The sequence below is a fragment of the Simochromis diagramma genome, unplaced genomic scaffold (assembly GCF_900408965.1).
Source record: "Simochromis diagramma unplaced genomic scaffold, fSimDia1.1 OVJJ01000343.1, whole genome shotgun sequence".
In the NCBI taxonomy this organism is placed as follows: Eukaryota; Metazoa; Chordata; class Actinopteri; order Cichliformes; family Cichlidae; genus Simochromis; species Simochromis diagramma.
The window spans coordinates 37,213-53,083 of NW_024386831.1; the positions used below are offsets into that span (position 1 = coordinate 37,213).

A 15,871-nucleotide genomic window follows, 5' to 3' on the forward strand; every position below is an offset into this window, starting at 1 on the left:
AAAGAGCTCAGCAGCGAGAAACATTCAGCATCGTAAGCACTGAAGCACACGCAGGACACACGCGAGTCTAGTCTCAAACTGGCAGGAAGTGAGGCACTGGAATTGGATGTCACCAGCCAGCAGATCAATGGCTGCTCAATGGATCTTGACAAGGAGACAAGCACTTCACTAACCTGGCCTCTAATAGAAACAGTCAGAACTGTGGAAGTTGTGCACTCAAAGTCATTAGCTCCAAAAATGTATTATTTAAAAAAAAAATCTATTTGTTTAAAATTGATGTGTAAGCATCTAGTTAATTGTAATTGATCTACTTAGTGTCATCTGTTTAGATCAGAGTATCACCTTATATGAATACCTCACATGTCTGTAATAGACACAAGTCGTGATTCATGAATCAAATTCTGCATTTTAACCCACCAGTACAATACAGATTGGATCCATCCAGTGGAGACTTTCTAAAGGCTAATAGAGACACTTAAGCTTTCCTCATGCTTTATTTACTAAAGACACAGTGTACTACCCAACTGTTAACCACAACATGTAGCACGAGAGTGGCTGGTCAGATTGTGGAAGCAGCTAGTAACAAGGGCTGGCATGAAAATGAAGAGGATGACCAACTACGGTATATACAGCAGCTCCTCAGCAAACATTATTGTTTTCCTGATAATGAAATGTTCATCTATCTATCTACCTATCTATCTCTATCTATTTATATTGATAGAAGGACAGTCTTTGAATCAGTATTCATTTCCAAGTGGAGGTTACAGTGGTGATGACAATAATTATAACATACAGGGAACAAAGACATAAGAGCAGAGGAGTTTAAATACCCACTTCTAAAAATCTATGTTGACTGAAAAAGATGAGCACACACACTATGCTCTCTGACTCACCACACTGAAATGCTCTTCATTTAGCCCGAGCAGGGAGGATTTGTCACATGTCACCTCTGCTGCCTTTCCCACCTGATGGTTTCTGTCACTCTGTCCTGTATATTTTAGACATGTTTTAACACGGCTTCCCTGCTCACACACAAACCATTTCTCCCCAAAGGCAGAATGAAAAAAAGAAAAGAAAAGCTGGACAAGCATGCTGTTAGATGTTTGGTAAGTAATACTGCAGTTTAGCCATACAAGTTCTACTACTTCTATAACTGCGAGTACTTCTCTGCATAAATAAATTGTAAATTTTTACTGTTATGGGAGTGGAAAACCTATTTGATCTAATGAATTTTAGGACTGCCTTTCATCTGGGGAACGTGGAGATTTGCCTCATCCCAGGCTACAGGGCCTCATTATAGTGTTTTTATCCTCTTGGTGGGATAATCATCAACTGGGCTGAGTCTTTTGAAGCTCTAAGGCACCTGAATTAACAGTGAAAAGCATGTAAAACCTGACACCGACCCACCATGACTAAAAAAATGTATGCTCAAATGTGCAAAACAGATTTGATTAAAATATATTATAAAGAACTTCCAGTATCAGAGTTTAGACTTTCTCGATAGACACTCTCATTGTAATAATTACAGCAAAAGTACCGAAGTGATCATGGGTGCCTAATAAGTAAATGTTAATGTGCTGTATACATAAACTGGAAGAGTTTCTTCAGTGATTGCACAATTTAAGTATCTCGTGTTGCTGGGAGAAGCACCCCACTCCCACAAAATTCACATTTCCAAAGGCAACATTGCTTGATTGCAATGTAAATCTCAAGTCTGCTGATTTATTTTGATGGCAGACAATTCTTTAGACTAACAATGAAGCTGCTAAAAGGTTTTAATCAGCGCTCCGGAAAAATAATCACTTCTTAAAATTAACCACAGTTGGTAGCCAGTGATTTTTATTTTCCAATAATTTCCCGTCTCATGTTGAAGTAACAGTTCACGTTTGTCAAGGATGCCCTTGAGAAACAGAATATGTGTTATCTATAAACTCTTTTTTTTTTATTATTTAATTTTTTACATCATATTAAATCCAACTACATACATTACATTAGTGTCTGCGGTAATTTTACAGTTCGGTAAATTTGATAAGTAAAAACAATATAAAACCTCTGGCATGACGGAACCTTTCAAGGTGAATCAACATGCATGATTAGCCTCTCTCTAATGTTGCTGACACTCAATTTTGCATAAAGACTCGAGGACAAATATATATAAAAAAAAATCTATCTTTCAAAACTATGAAATGAATCTTCCATATATTCATTTCTGACATCTTATATACAGTAACTCAGAGACAGAGCCAGCAGTTGGGCAGCAGCATCCTTCATCAGTGACAATAAGTGGACAGAAGCGTGAGGAAGATTAACTAGAGAATAATTTGGTTTTTGAAGCCGCGGTTGAGGTCTTTATGTGGGAGGACAATTGAGTTCAGTATAATCACCTCAGAGGGGATCGTCACGTTACAACCTGAGGAGACAAAGCAAGGCAGTATTAAGTCTCTGCAAAGGACAAAGACAGTTTATTGCTGTGCTGACTCTCACATCACTCCCTAACATCATTTGTGTAGCTCTTTTTAGCCACAGTTTACTGAAATGTAAAAACAACTGTGACAATTAGAGAATTTTAATTTGCATACCACCTCATTCAAAGTGCCTTACCTGTGATTTACAAGCTTATTCACAAATATCTTAAATAACTATTCAAATACATGCAGGAACTGGGCCTTAGGTATTGGTTTCTTTCCAATAACTTTTCATTTCTCAGAACAATATACCGAACACAATATTTGAACAGATATATAATTTCAAGTCGGAGCAGGCTTACCTAGAATTGTAATTGAGGGGGTGAGTTTTCCTTCTCTGAAGAGTGTCTCGCTGTCGATCTTTGCATAGGGATCATTTGGATTTGGGTCACTTGGGGTTCCCTCTACTCTTGCCCACTTGCCAATGGTACTATCCCATCCCACAATGCTGTTCAAAACACAGCAGTGATCCTTGTGGAAGAGGGGGAAAGGAAGTTAGTGAAAAATCGGGAAGCCTTCAGCAGGTAATTGGTGTGTTTCAAGTCTCCACATCTGCTTTAATACAGGTGTTCCAAATTCTGGGGGAGACGGGGGGATATGAGGTCACGTATTCCAAGGATACCTGACCATAGTGTGTAACAATCAATTCAGTGATTCTATTGGCTCTCAGAGATAATATAGATAAGAATAGAGGGTGGAATATGCTCTTTTTCTTTTCCTATGTGGTCCCCATCTTACACTTGATTATTTTGCGGAACCCTTGGCTATAGGTCATTAGTCCCTGCAAGCCCTGAAACTCCACTTTAAGCATCACTTCTCCATTAGAGATTGTTCAAACATGAAGAGAGGGAAAAAAAGCAGTGAGTATTACAACAGGTAGTGATGATTTGTAAGTATTGCTTAAATTACAAATTGTTCTTCTAGGCAATGCGCAATGAAAACCAATAAGTCACCAGCAGTATAAATTCATTTTAAAAGGCTGCCAGTCATCGCTGGAGGTGTGGGATTCAATTATTCCGGCCTCAAAATCGTTAAAAATGACATCTTTGTGTGAGGTGCATGCGACGATATTTCTAGTGTGACAGATGAGTAAAGATAAATTTCAGAGAGGTCACAGCTGAAGTGTGGATAAAATGTAAAGCTGATCACTTCAGATAAATTCACCTCCATGTCAATTAGTTTGATGTTTAGTATAATGCCAAGCAAGACATGATGTCTGATGAAGTGAAGCAAGTTGAGCAGGGAATTGGAAATTACACTGCTCAACTTTAAAGGAATGCTTTTAAATCAGAGTATCAAGTCAGTTAAACTTCTGGAATATTGATCTGGTCAGTTAAGTAGCAGAGAGGGTTGTTAATCAGTTTCAGGTGCTTTCGTCTTAATGAAATTAACAATAGGTGCACTAGAAAAGAAGCAGTGATGAAACAACATCCTTACTTCCTATTTTTTCACTGTAGTTTTGTATTCAGGTAGGGTCAGTGTCACCACTGGTAGCATGAGGCGATACCTGGACCCTACAGGGGTTGCATAGGTAGTCCAACTCCCCCAGGAAGTCACATCAAGACATGCAATTACTAAAAGGTTTGCTTTGTCTATGAGCAGGGCCTCAAGAGCATGGAGGAGATAGACAATTACTCTAGGAGAGCTGAACAGGGTCGTAGAAGCTTCCTAATCCATCAGCAGCACCGGCATCTGCTCCTTTGTGCAAAGAGGAGAAGGTGCACAACAATGCATGGCCTCATGTGGCAGTTTGTATGCAGGCAGTTCCTAAAGAATGAAGGAGGTCATACCACCGACTGGCCCCCATGATCGCCCAACCTAAATCCAATCATGTTTCGGTCCATTCGATGCCGCATTGCACCTCAGACTGTCCCGGAGCTCAGTGATGCTGAGGTCCAGATGTGGGAGGATATCCCCCTGGACACCATCTGCCTCATCATCAGGAACATGCGCCCATATTGCCAGACATGCATACAAGCACGCGGGGGCCACATAAACTACTGAGTACCATTTTGAGTTGCAATTAAATTTCGGCAAAATAGACTGTCACGTCATTTTTTCCACTTCTGACTTTCAGGTGTCTTTGAATACAACCCTCTGTAAGTTGATCACTTTCATTTCCAACCTGTCATCCTTTCATTCCTAACACATTACCCAGTCCATATCAGTATCGATATCACGCATGATTTTTTTCTAACAGTGTACTTTATATTCAGAGGCAGTCACCTGTAAATTTGCACCATGGAGGATGATAGATTCTCGAACTCTGACACCAGCGCCGATAGTCACTCCAGTGCCGATGGAAACGTTGGGACCCAACTGCAAAGAGAAAATAAATTACTGCATGAGATAATATCTGTACCATTTCAACTAGTAACCCCAAATTAACTTATCAGACCATCTAAAAGCACATCCTTCTCTTTTTTAGAGTTGAATGCAGTACAAAATTTTTAATATGAGGCTCTGCTGTTAACAGGACATGACATTTCTATTTAAAGCATATAAGGAAAACCCTTACCACAGCTGTGGGATCAATATTAGCTGTAGGATGAATATAGACATTACCTGGAGAAAGGAAAAGAAAGCAAGTCTAAATAGATTTGTTTGTTTTATTATGAGGAAGAAAAAAAGATACAGGAAGTTAATAAATTGTACCAGTTATTTTAGGGCCTCCCTCCTTATTTGATGCCAGTCTTTCAGGATGAGTTGTGTGATACTGGTTGAGGTACAATCGACTGGCATAAATTGCAGACCTGAGGGCGGAAAAAAGTCAAAGAAATAAAATACAGAAACAAGTATAAATCAAGAGTCTCTTCATTTAAGGTGGTAATTTACATTTTTGTACAGCTTATAGCATAATCACACTGCACAAAGACTTCCTTGGTGAGTCTACATGGACTGTATAAACAACTATAAAAACTCACTCTCTGTGTCAAAAGAAATAAATTGTACTTCAACAAGGTTTGGAGCCAATATGTATGCAAGTCCAGTGTTTCCCATATTCTTTGACATTCAGGGTTGCAGTATCAAATTTATGCTCTCTTGAATGCGACACCATTTATGACACATTCACTCACCCTGCAGATTTAATCTGGCTCCAGAAGCTGAGGGTTTTATATGCGTAGAGTTTTCCCTGTCCTGCCAGGGTAGTGAAAATGTCCTGCTCCAGCCTGATGGCCTCAGCTCGGTGCCAGCCGTTGGTTGGCTCCTCTCTGCCAGAAATAGATCATCAGTCGCACAGAGTTACAAATCCCATTTTTAAAATATTGTGCACAAAGCTTGAGGCTGGAATTAAATTCAAGACAGAATCGGCATAAACTACCCTCAACTGAACGAAACTTTATTTTTCGAGTGTCAGCTGAAACCGCATATTTTCTGAATTTTGAAAAAAATGAGGTGACAAGTTTTCCAGAATTCATAACCTAAAGCTGTGGCCAAGCCTTGCCTGCTCACCAAGACGAAAACTGATGACTTGCATGCCAATGTTGCAGCGCAGACCAAGCACACCTATTTATAACCAGGGTTGGTCGTCAATGATCAGGTTCAGCTTTCTCTCCAAACATCAAATAAACAGTTCACATATACAAAATGTGAAGTTTTATCACGTTCCTTTTTCTTGCCAAAGGTGAATAAAGAATTGAGAATTACATCCCGTTTTCCCCTTTCACTCCTCCTGTTCTTGAGTAGCTATTGAGATTCTTCAAATATTTAGTTGTGTACAAAAAAACCCCCAAGAAATAAACAACAACAACCCAGCGGTTCCCATTACCTCTAAAGTCTCTTAAGAAAACGTGAATTTATTGCCCTACTATCCAGCCTGCAGAGTCAAATGAGAACACCGAGTTAAAATGCATCACTGTTATCTTTGATGGTGTCAGTGCTGGGCTGAAACCAAAGCTGATTACCTAGTTGTGATCCAAAACTTAAGTAGAAGAGACTATGTGTTCCATACTAATCAGGGTCTCTGGCATAGTGTATTGTGAGAGCCCTGAGATGAAACAGAGTGTTAAATATTGATGAAAAGAATATTTTAAAGGATTGCACCCATAATCGAAGTTTTACCAAGAAGGAGGGGGTGTGGTTAGAGGCGAAGCGGTCCCCAAGAGACTGCAGTAAAAGCCTTCTTATTTCTATCAAGTATCTCTGATGTGTTCAACAATTTTGCTGATTCAGTGCCCAGCTTGATTTAAGTGCTATTGATGTTAGCAGGTGAATTATGCAAAGCGCGGTTTGACCTGTTGTAATATATTTCAAGTGTCCTTGGTGTGGTATTTGTTAGGTCAGCTACTGTACAGTGAAAACAAACTGAAAAAGTATCAAAGATTGTATTTAAAAAAAAACCAAACATATATTGATCCCATGTTTTATTGTAGCTTCTGTGAAATAGCAGGGTACACTCAGTCCACATGCATATTATTATATTATAAAAAGCAAGTCTTCTAGTGAAGCGATGAGCAAAGCGAGACATCTGTATCAGTTTGACATGAAGCTTCACTATCTCGATTATAGTTTTTTTCTAGCTTATTCAGCAGAAACTATAGAGACAACTAAATGTGTTGAGCCTCTTTAAAAAAAATAAATAAACAGACCATTTCAAAATGCAGTTCCTCAGAAGAGCAGGTTACAATAGCGTAGATGTTTCGTTAAACCTGCGCATATGGATGTGAATTGCATTTTGTCTATACTCTATAAATTTGCAACTACTCCTGGAAAAGGTAAGAGGACTGAATAACCATTCTTATTACATATGAACATTATCCTCCATTACAGATGCTCTATGTAGTGCTCTACACTAGAGGGGTTAGCGATGTTTCATAAAAGCAGGCAATGGTACCTCCTGATCTGAAGCTAGTTAAGCTTCTTTAATCTCTAGGACATACTGAAGTCAGCAGCAGCAAAATCTTGGCTCCTGTTAATCTTGCTCTTGCCAAGAGCTTCAGTTTACTGTGTTTACTGGTTCATTCACTGCCTGCTAGTCCTTCAACATGACTGACTAGAGGTCAAAGACAGTAGGGAAAAATATGGGCAGAACAGAAGCTAGATGAATTTACTATCCTATCTAGAGGCAAAATGTGGTATTACACAGGCCAGACTAAAAGCCTATTTATACCTGCCCTTGTCACCATCCTGAAAAGCGACATCACAACTGCCGGCCTGAGTCATTTCAGTTTTTTGTGCCCCTTTTGACTTTTTGTAACTCGGCATGGGTGGCACAGTTGGATTGAAGACACCAGTGTTCGATCAGTGATGTATCAGTATATATCAGGTGCTCAGGGATTCCCAGATTATACAAGGGGAGATGCTGCAAAAGGAGATAAGACTTTATGAAGAAAACTTTGTGTTGCTTTTTTTTTGGTTTCAATTTCTTCTACTCTTATAGCAGTGCTGATGCAGAGGTTTTATCTGAGTGGTGACACGCATATTTCAGCAGAAGAATGCAGCAAGTCTGGCATGCGCTCAGTGTCAGTATAAAGGCTCGTTTATACTCCGCTGCAGACACCGACATGGACAGCAGGAGATCTGACAGCTGAGCAGTGATTCCTGTTATACCTCTTTGAAGCCTGCAGCGCATGAGTAGTTGGCGTACTATAATGTAAAATCTCCGTGGATGACTTGGCATGGTCGTGAACAACAGGCAGACGCACAGAAGGTCGCACAGACCCATCGCGCTCACTGTCTAATGACAAAAGCTGCACTACTTTGACCTGAGCATGCCCTAGCAGACTTGCAGAAGTGGAAAGTATAATCAAGTATACTCAAGGTGGGAATGGCGCCGTGGTGACGTTACAGTTGTCATGTGACAAAACGACTGCAACGACGATAAGCAAACAATAAGCTGGTTGGCATTCTAACATTACTAGATATCTTTTAAATACAATGCAGAGACATCTTTGACATAACATTATAGCTGTTGATACGTTTAGTTAATTTTCAACATCTTGAGCTGTTTCACAAAGCATAATCTTATTTATTTCTTAAAATAGTCCAGCTAGGACGTCATTAGTAAAACCTGGGTACACCAACAGAACAATGGTAAACTGAGTTTAAATTATGGCTTGTGTACAGACTGAAAAGTACTAGGTGACATTTTTTCACCTAGAAATCCAAAGAGCTGTTTTACCAGTTTCCAGTCTTCGTGTTAAGCTAAACAAAACTGAACTGAATGTAAACAGTGCTCAAAATGTCAACCATGAAATCTAAGAAACAAAAAAATATTGTTTCCATGTCACTGTGCACGGAAAAGTGATACAAGTAGCATTCACAAGGAATTCTCACCCCATACACTAAGTGCTCTAAAACCACACCATGCAACCTAATCATACCCACTTACCCATCATAGGGATATCTGATGATTGTATGAAGAGACAGAAAACATGGCAGGGAGGAGAAAGGAAGGAAAAAAGACAAATGAAGAGAAACAAAGAAATGGAGTAAATGGTATTCACACACATTCCCACGCACATACCAACAAGTGGGAGAGCTACAACTCACAGTAACATGTCCTGCTGGTTCTTCTGGAAGACTGCGCCAATATGTTGGAAGATGTCTGGGTTAAAGAGGTATATACCACAGTTGATGATGTCACTCACAAATGTGCTTGGCTTTTCCACATAATGCAAGACCTACATATCAAAAAAGAAAGATTAATCATAATTTTAAGTTTCAGCAGTACAGAGTAACTGTCTAGGAAGACCAAATGGTTAAATACCTCGTTCGATTCTTCGTTTTCCACAATACAGCCATAATTCATGGATTGCTTTCTGTTTGCCTAATTAGAGAAAATGTCAATATAATTTAGCATAATCTCAAATTCTATAAAGAGAAAAGATCTAATATAACCATTTTAATTGTAGTCAAAAAGTCAAAGAAAAACCAACCAAGTAAATCTAGTTTTACTTTCACGACAGTTCACGTTCCAGAAACTAATTATAATGTTTTACCGTTGTCCCAAGGATAACAAAGCTGTTTGGTTCTCCGTGTTCTTTCTGAAAGCTGAGCATCTCCGTAAGAGGAAATGCTGAACAAACATCAGCATTCAGTACAAAGAAAGCCTCTGGACTGCCAGAGACAATCTGATCTCTGAAGTGATAGATGCCCCCTCCAGTGCCCAGGGCTGCATACTCCTGCAAGTACCTGTGGTGAGGAGTTAAGAAGAGTGAAATATCTACAGGTATTTAGCAATGGGCGTGCACAGTAGCAAGTAAAGCATTACATTTGCCACAAAAAAGAATAACTAGAGACAAACAGAATCAAAATGGTGTTCTGGTTTGTATCGTATACAAAATGTATTTCTAAATCTTGACACTGAACTATCACATCCTCCTAATTCTCACAAGCTCATGTCGCTGCTATCGATATACCCAGGAAATGTAAACATTTTTCTATAAAAAAGCAAAGCCAACAGCTCCACTGTTTACCTGATTGAAATTTTGAACTCCTGCTGTGCATTTAACAGAAATCTATTCAGTTCTTCATTTGGCTGATAAAAACCAATGAGCAAAATCTCCTTCATGTTTGGAACCTATATATAAAAAAAGAAAACAAAAAGGATCAGCATTAGAGTGATTGTGGGTGCTGTCTGTCACAAAACACAGGCCAAGAAATTCCCAACACCAACTACTAATGAGGCGACAGTTGCTTTAGTATTTTAAGAATTACTAAGCTCTTACAAAAAAGAAAAAAACAAACAAGAGCCAACATTTCAAAACTAGTGACAATCCGATACTTTAAAATGAAACTTACCTTGGCACATGCTTCAATGTGGTGCTGAAGCATGGGAACACCAGCTACTGGAAACAGGGGTTTGGGCACTTCAAATGACAGTGGCCTGAATCTTGTGCCTGAAAAACAGTGTTTGAATATTTTAAGAAAAATAATAATAACAACTTTATTTGTATAGCACTTTTCAAAACAAAGGATTACATGTGCGTAACAGTTCAAATTAAACTCACACATAGCAGATAGATATACAAGTTAACATTAAGACAAACAGACACAATCAACCACATGATTAGACATTCATTCAAACATAATAATAATAATGGATTGGATTTATATAGCGCTTTTCAAGGCACCCAAAGCGCTTTACAATGCCACTATTCATTCACTCTCGCATTCACACACTGGTGGAGGCAAGCTACGGTTGTAGCCACAGCTGCCCTGGGGCAGACTGACAGAAGCGAGGCTGCCATATCGCGCCATCGGCCCCTCTGGCCAACACCAGTAGGCAAGTAGGGTAAAGTGTCTTGCCCAAGGACACAACGACCAGGACAGAGAGCCCGGGGATCGAACCGGCAACCTTCCGGTTACAGATGTGCTTCCCAACCCCCTGAGCCACGGTCGCCCTACGCCCTAGTTTAGGCAAAACAACCTCAAAAGCACAGTCACCTCTAGTTTTAAAGTCAGAGTGGCGGACAGGTTTTCTAACTCCTAAGGTGTAACTAGACAATCTAGATGACTGAATAGCAGGTTTCATTTTTGTACCAGTTCTGAGGTGAATTAAAAAGATAAACAAGTGTCTTTTGAGATGCAAGCATTCACTGAGGTAGGAGGGGCTCTTGAGGTTGTTGGGCTTGACAGAAAAGTACAATTATGTGTCACCTGCATAAAAAATGATAGGAGAATCCATTTAAACTATTAAGCAGAAGCACATGTAACGTATAGAAAGAAAACAGAAATTGTCCAAGAACTGAGCCCTGAGGGGTTCAGAGGTGGACATACATTGACTAATATGAATTCTGAGGTATCTGTTCAATAAGTATGAAGAAAACCATTTGAAAGCAGTACCAGTGATGCCAGCCTGTTTTGTAGTCTATTAATAAGAGTAGCATGAACAAAGGCTGCAGATAAGTCAAGCAAGACTAAAATAGAATGTTCACCCTTCTCTTAGTGCATAAGAATACCATTGGCAATCTCCAATAAAGCTGTTTCAGAGCTGTGGTTTTGTTGGTAACCCGACTGGAATTTATTTAACTTCTTTTAAGATGTTCTTCCTTCAACAATCCGAAGACACTAACGAGCAAGAACTTCCTCAAGGCTTTTAGAAATAAACAGGAGTTTGGAAATTGGCTTGTAATTATATAAAACAGTGGGATCTAAGGATATTTTTTCAGCAGCGGAAAGACACTTGCTGTTTTAATGCTCAGGGTCTCACTTGTGTCATCACTATATAACAAGGAGTTTATGCATGAGAAGATCTGCATTTACTAATCTGCCTACAGTTCTGAGTGCTTGGGTTGGTAGTCTATTCTTTACATCACTTTCACATTCACCATGCTCTCACACTCAATTCTGTCATCATCACTCTGTTCTTGCCTGCCTTCTGTTAGCTTCTGTTCTGTGTGCTTTACATGTCAGTCCTCTTCTATAATTTTGTCTTTCAATCTTTCATGATTTTTTTTTTTTATGTATTATTTTATTTATTTTATTATTTGTTTTGGGCTGTTCCTCCAAAAAATTCCATCTTCTGTTTTGAAAATGGAAAAATCTGAGCACATCATATCACGAGGGCTCAGTCGTTAAAAAGATAAGAATACAAAGCAGATACAGTAAAGGGTACTGTATGTAAGTATGTAGCTGGTTTCTCATAAGTATAAAATAAAAGACAGACGATCTTGCCGAGCTATAGAGCCTTTCATTACACACCCATTAACTTTATTATTAAACTTTACTATTTTTTTTAAAAAATAGAATAAGTAATCTAAAATACTCTTCTATAAATAACTGTCACGCTTGGTGAGAGGGAATGACATTAATACATCAGTAGTAGAAGGCAAGCTAAAGTTTTGGGGGGTTTTCCAAAAAAAATCTGTGCTCAGGTTGGACTATAGTTTACCAGACGTGGTGATAAAATATTAGGGTACAAAAGCTATATGGGTAAGATTTTACTTCTTGTTCGTGGGACACGTTGTGACACGTCAGTGATAAAAACAACTTCAGCCAGCCTGTTAGCATTAGCAGCCTAGCCTTGCTTTAAACACACGTTAATGACTTTGAAAACACGCCAAGGAAAAGAGCTACCTTTCTGGGGGCCTCCGATTAAAATGACCGCTTTCAACATCTTGACAGAAACGCTGTTTGGTGACACGCAAGACCTGGCTGGAAACTATCTGCAGCAGTAAGCAACAGCTGTGAGAGCATTTCCGCACTCACTTCCTGATTGTGACGTTAACGAGATTATCGTGAAATCACGGACCAGAGTGTTCGGAGTGAAACGGAGTCAAGCGCCTGAAAGCTTTGGACTACAAATGCTCTTTTTGAAATCACCAGAATATGCCTTTGTGTACGTGCGACAATATTTCAAGATTATGTTTAACTGCATCAATTATGATGTTATTAATTTATAGTATGCTAAATATTATAAATACTAAAAATATATCAATTATAATATCACTGCAAACTCTTATATAAATTATATCCAGGCTCAGTAAACCTTGTGTACCTTATGTGTCTCCTATACATCAAACTAAACATCTGAACTTTTTTTTTCTTAAAACTCCTTCTTTGTGCTTTAATATTGTTGCATTATTTGTTTGTTTGTTTGTTTGTATATTTATTTTATGTAGCATACTTCTTCTAGGTGCTTCCTTTAGAGGTCGTCACAGTGGATCTTCCCCCATCTCACTTTATCTCGAGCATTCAGTTTTATCACACCAAATCTCTGCATGTCCTTCAGTACATCCATGAACCTTTTCTATGGTCTTCCTTTTTTCCTCCTGCCTGGCAGCACAATTTAAAACACTCATTGTCCAATATATATCCCCTGTCCCTCCTCTACCCATGTCCAAACCACTTCAGTCTTGTGTCTCTTAACTTTGTCTCCAGACCACTCAGCCCAAGCTGTCTCTCTGATGTGTTCATGTCGAATGTATTTCATTGTGGTCACTCCCAGTGAAAACATTGCATCTGTAAGTGTTCCACCTTCAGTTCCACCTCTTGTCAAACCAAACATGATAACATTTTTTAATTTTTTTTTATATATACACCTAAGTGCTTTCGATCTAACTTTCACATTCCAACTTGGTATTCAGTATCTTGCCCATGGATACTTTGGCATGCAGACTGGATCAGCCACCCTTCAAGCAGCCACCCTTTGATCAAGTCATTGAACTACCAACCTCCTGATTAGTAGATAACATGTTCTACGTCCTGAGCTAAACCCCATACCACATTATACAAAATGTAGTCTTGAAAGACTTTGCAACAGTGTTGTGAAAACATTCTAAATGACCTTTTTTTTTTAGTGAGAAAATAAGAGTATGAAGACCTGGGTCTGACATATCTTTGATTACTGCAGTAGACAGCCCAAGCATATCTAGACTAGACTACCACAATATTAACTGATTATACTTAATCCTAAACCTGTAATGTGCCACAGTTTGCCATTTCTCACTTGCACTGTATTATAGCGCTTATTTTAGTTCTAATAAATCCAGTTCTACCTTTGTAAAAAACAAACAAACAAAAACAAACAGGGTATAAAATCTGATTATTACAAAAAACAGGATTGTAATCCTACAGCTTGCTGTAATATATTCTTACTGATCATCTATTCCTTTTTTAGAACATCTCTTGCATCCACACAAAGTAGGTTATTCCCTTATTTCAGCTGAGGGAAGTTCTAGCAGTGGGGAAAATATCTCAGCTGTCAGTTTTGAATGCTTGCAAAGACAACACTTACACAGCTCTAATAGAAGAGTTTACTTTCATGCTTACTCATTAAAACATAACCTGAAGTAAAACAGTTTCCCATGTGGTAGTATTCATAACTCAAACATATGCAAATAAGGTGCGAGTCTGCATCAAACAAACAGAATAACATTTTAGTCAACAATCACCAAGGGACAAGGTGCTCTGGTACAGGCTTTTCTGGAGGAGCAACACAGAAATCTGAAGCGCTTTCAAACCCCCTCAAAAGTTTAAAGATTTATTTCTTTTTCATTTTGGCCCTCTGCACATAGACAGAAACTGCGTTATACTTCCTTTGTATAAAAAAAAAAAAAGACACAAAGAAGGAAAACAAAATGTGCAAAAGAGGACTGTTTTCTCCACTGTATTGTCACACATTTTATGCTATCAAATGTTCTTATAAAATCCTAATCTAGTTAAATCCCTTATGAAATTTCACATTTAAATTCCAGCAAGATTAGATCATAAAAACTGTACGTCAAAGATTATTTTTAGCTCAGCTGCTGTAACGCGTCTGTTTTTGTAGACGTTTTTAAAATAAGTCCGAATTAACATCAGTTTTAGGCTAATTTGTTGTTACAAACAACATGAGCATGCATTGCAAAGATGCTTTGCAATCCTTGCAATGATTAATGTCTTAGACCCGATTCACTATTTAAATGTGAACTTCAGTGGCATGAAAATACTGAATCTATGGAGAAGAGCTGGCAGAACTGGAAAAAATTCACTTTATCGATGGGCACAGTCATGTGACTTTCCACTCACAGTCGTTGGCAGACTTTAAAATGCCAAAGACTGTGAGGAGTGAGCATGTGACCAGACTGTGGGTGTAGCTGCTAAAGTATTAACATGAAATATCTATGAATATGGGAGTAAAACAATGGGACGATTCCTGCCATGATCATGACCAATAAGGATCATTGCAGTCTAATGGGATACAAGTGGTATGCAACATATAAAGGCAAAGCAATACTTTCAAACTTTCACATCATTTGGCACTTCATGAAGTTCATGAACATGTTAAAGACTGATAAATATGATTTAAATTGATTACTGTTCAAGACATCAGAGGCAATAAAATATAAAAATGACAAAAAAGTGTCCTTGAGCACAATTTTGGTAAAGACCCATTAGATGATTATTGTGGGTAAGTTTGATTAAATTCTGATCAATACTATAGAAGTAGTAATTATTGTGACTTGTGGAAGGACAGTCCATTGGCAAGATGAGCTAATAGCAGAGCGATGACAGTTTGAATATGAGAGAGACGCGATAAAGTGGAAGCTTAATAAGTTTGGGTCTGTTTTCTGAACAGGAAGCAATCCAAAAAAGCAACAATTTAACAGAAGCTGAGAGTAGTCACATCATGAAAATCATCCGATACAGTTAAAACGAACGAACGAACGAACGAACGAACAAACAAGAAAAGAAAAGATAAATTTTGCATTCCAAAGGTTTTAATTGGTCAAATACACCAAAACAAAAAACAATATTTCTTTTGCCACATTCACATTATAAATGCAGTCTTAATTCAATCGTCCCTTCAACATGAATTCAGTCATGTCTCACTACAGTTAAGTACCAGTTAGATCCTTCACATATTTTGTAGTTCACATTCAGGGAGTAAACAAATTTAAAATGATAACAAGAAGTTCACAAAAAATTGTTTGCTCACAGGCACAAAAGAGATCTGTTCAAGAAAATATACATTTTTGTGT

The 15,871-nt window shown here is 38.4% G+C and overlaps 1 protein-coding gene across 2 annotated transcripts; it reads right to left on the reverse strand.

Moving 5' to 3' along the window:
- Window positions 1–1,817: 1,817 nt before the first annotated feature.
- On the reverse strand, window positions 1,818–12,643 carry gmppaa (GDP-mannose pyrophosphorylase Aa). 2 transcript variants are annotated; one of them, XM_040027370.1, is made up of 13 exons: window positions 12,486–12,643; window positions 10,209–10,306; window positions 9,884–9,987; window positions 9,407–9,599; window positions 9,175–9,234; window positions 8,958–9,088; window positions 8,797–8,811; window positions 5,543–5,677; window positions 5,121–5,218; window positions 4,984–5,030; window positions 4,692–4,784; window positions 2,768–2,936; window positions 1,818–2,410 (listed from the first exon to the last, which is right to left on the reverse strand). In XM_040027370.1, the coding sequence occupies exons 1-13, from the start codon at window positions 12,523–12,525 to the stop codon at window positions 2,310–2,312; spliced, it is 1,284 nt and encodes a 427-aa protein (XP_039883304.1). In that variant the 5' UTR covers window positions 12,526–12,643; the 3' UTR covers window positions 1,818–2,309. The 2 variants fall into 2 exon arrangements, with proteins under 2 accessions (XP_039883304.1, XP_039883305.1); XM_040027371.1 differs by lacking the exon at window positions 8,797–8,811 and having other exon boundaries at window positions 12,486–12,642.
- Between the last annotated feature and the right edge of the window lie 3,228 nt (window positions 12,644–15,871).

What these genes read in the sequence shown, in the direction of transcription:
- gmppaa (XM_040027370.1), bottom strand. Translation starts at nt 12,525, where the DNA reads ATGTTGAAAGCGGTCATTTTAATCGGAGGCCCCCAGAAAG. An exon ending in ACATTGAAGCATGTGCCAAG is followed by an intron (nt 9,988 to 10,208) that starts GTAAGTTTCATT and finishes TTTTATATATAG; the next exon opens with GTTCCAAACATGAAGGAGAT. An exon ending in GGGAGGCCCTAAAATAACTG is followed by an intron (nt 5,031 to 5,120) that starts GTACAATTTATT and finishes TCCTTTCTCCAG; the next exon opens with GTAATGTCTATATTCATCCT.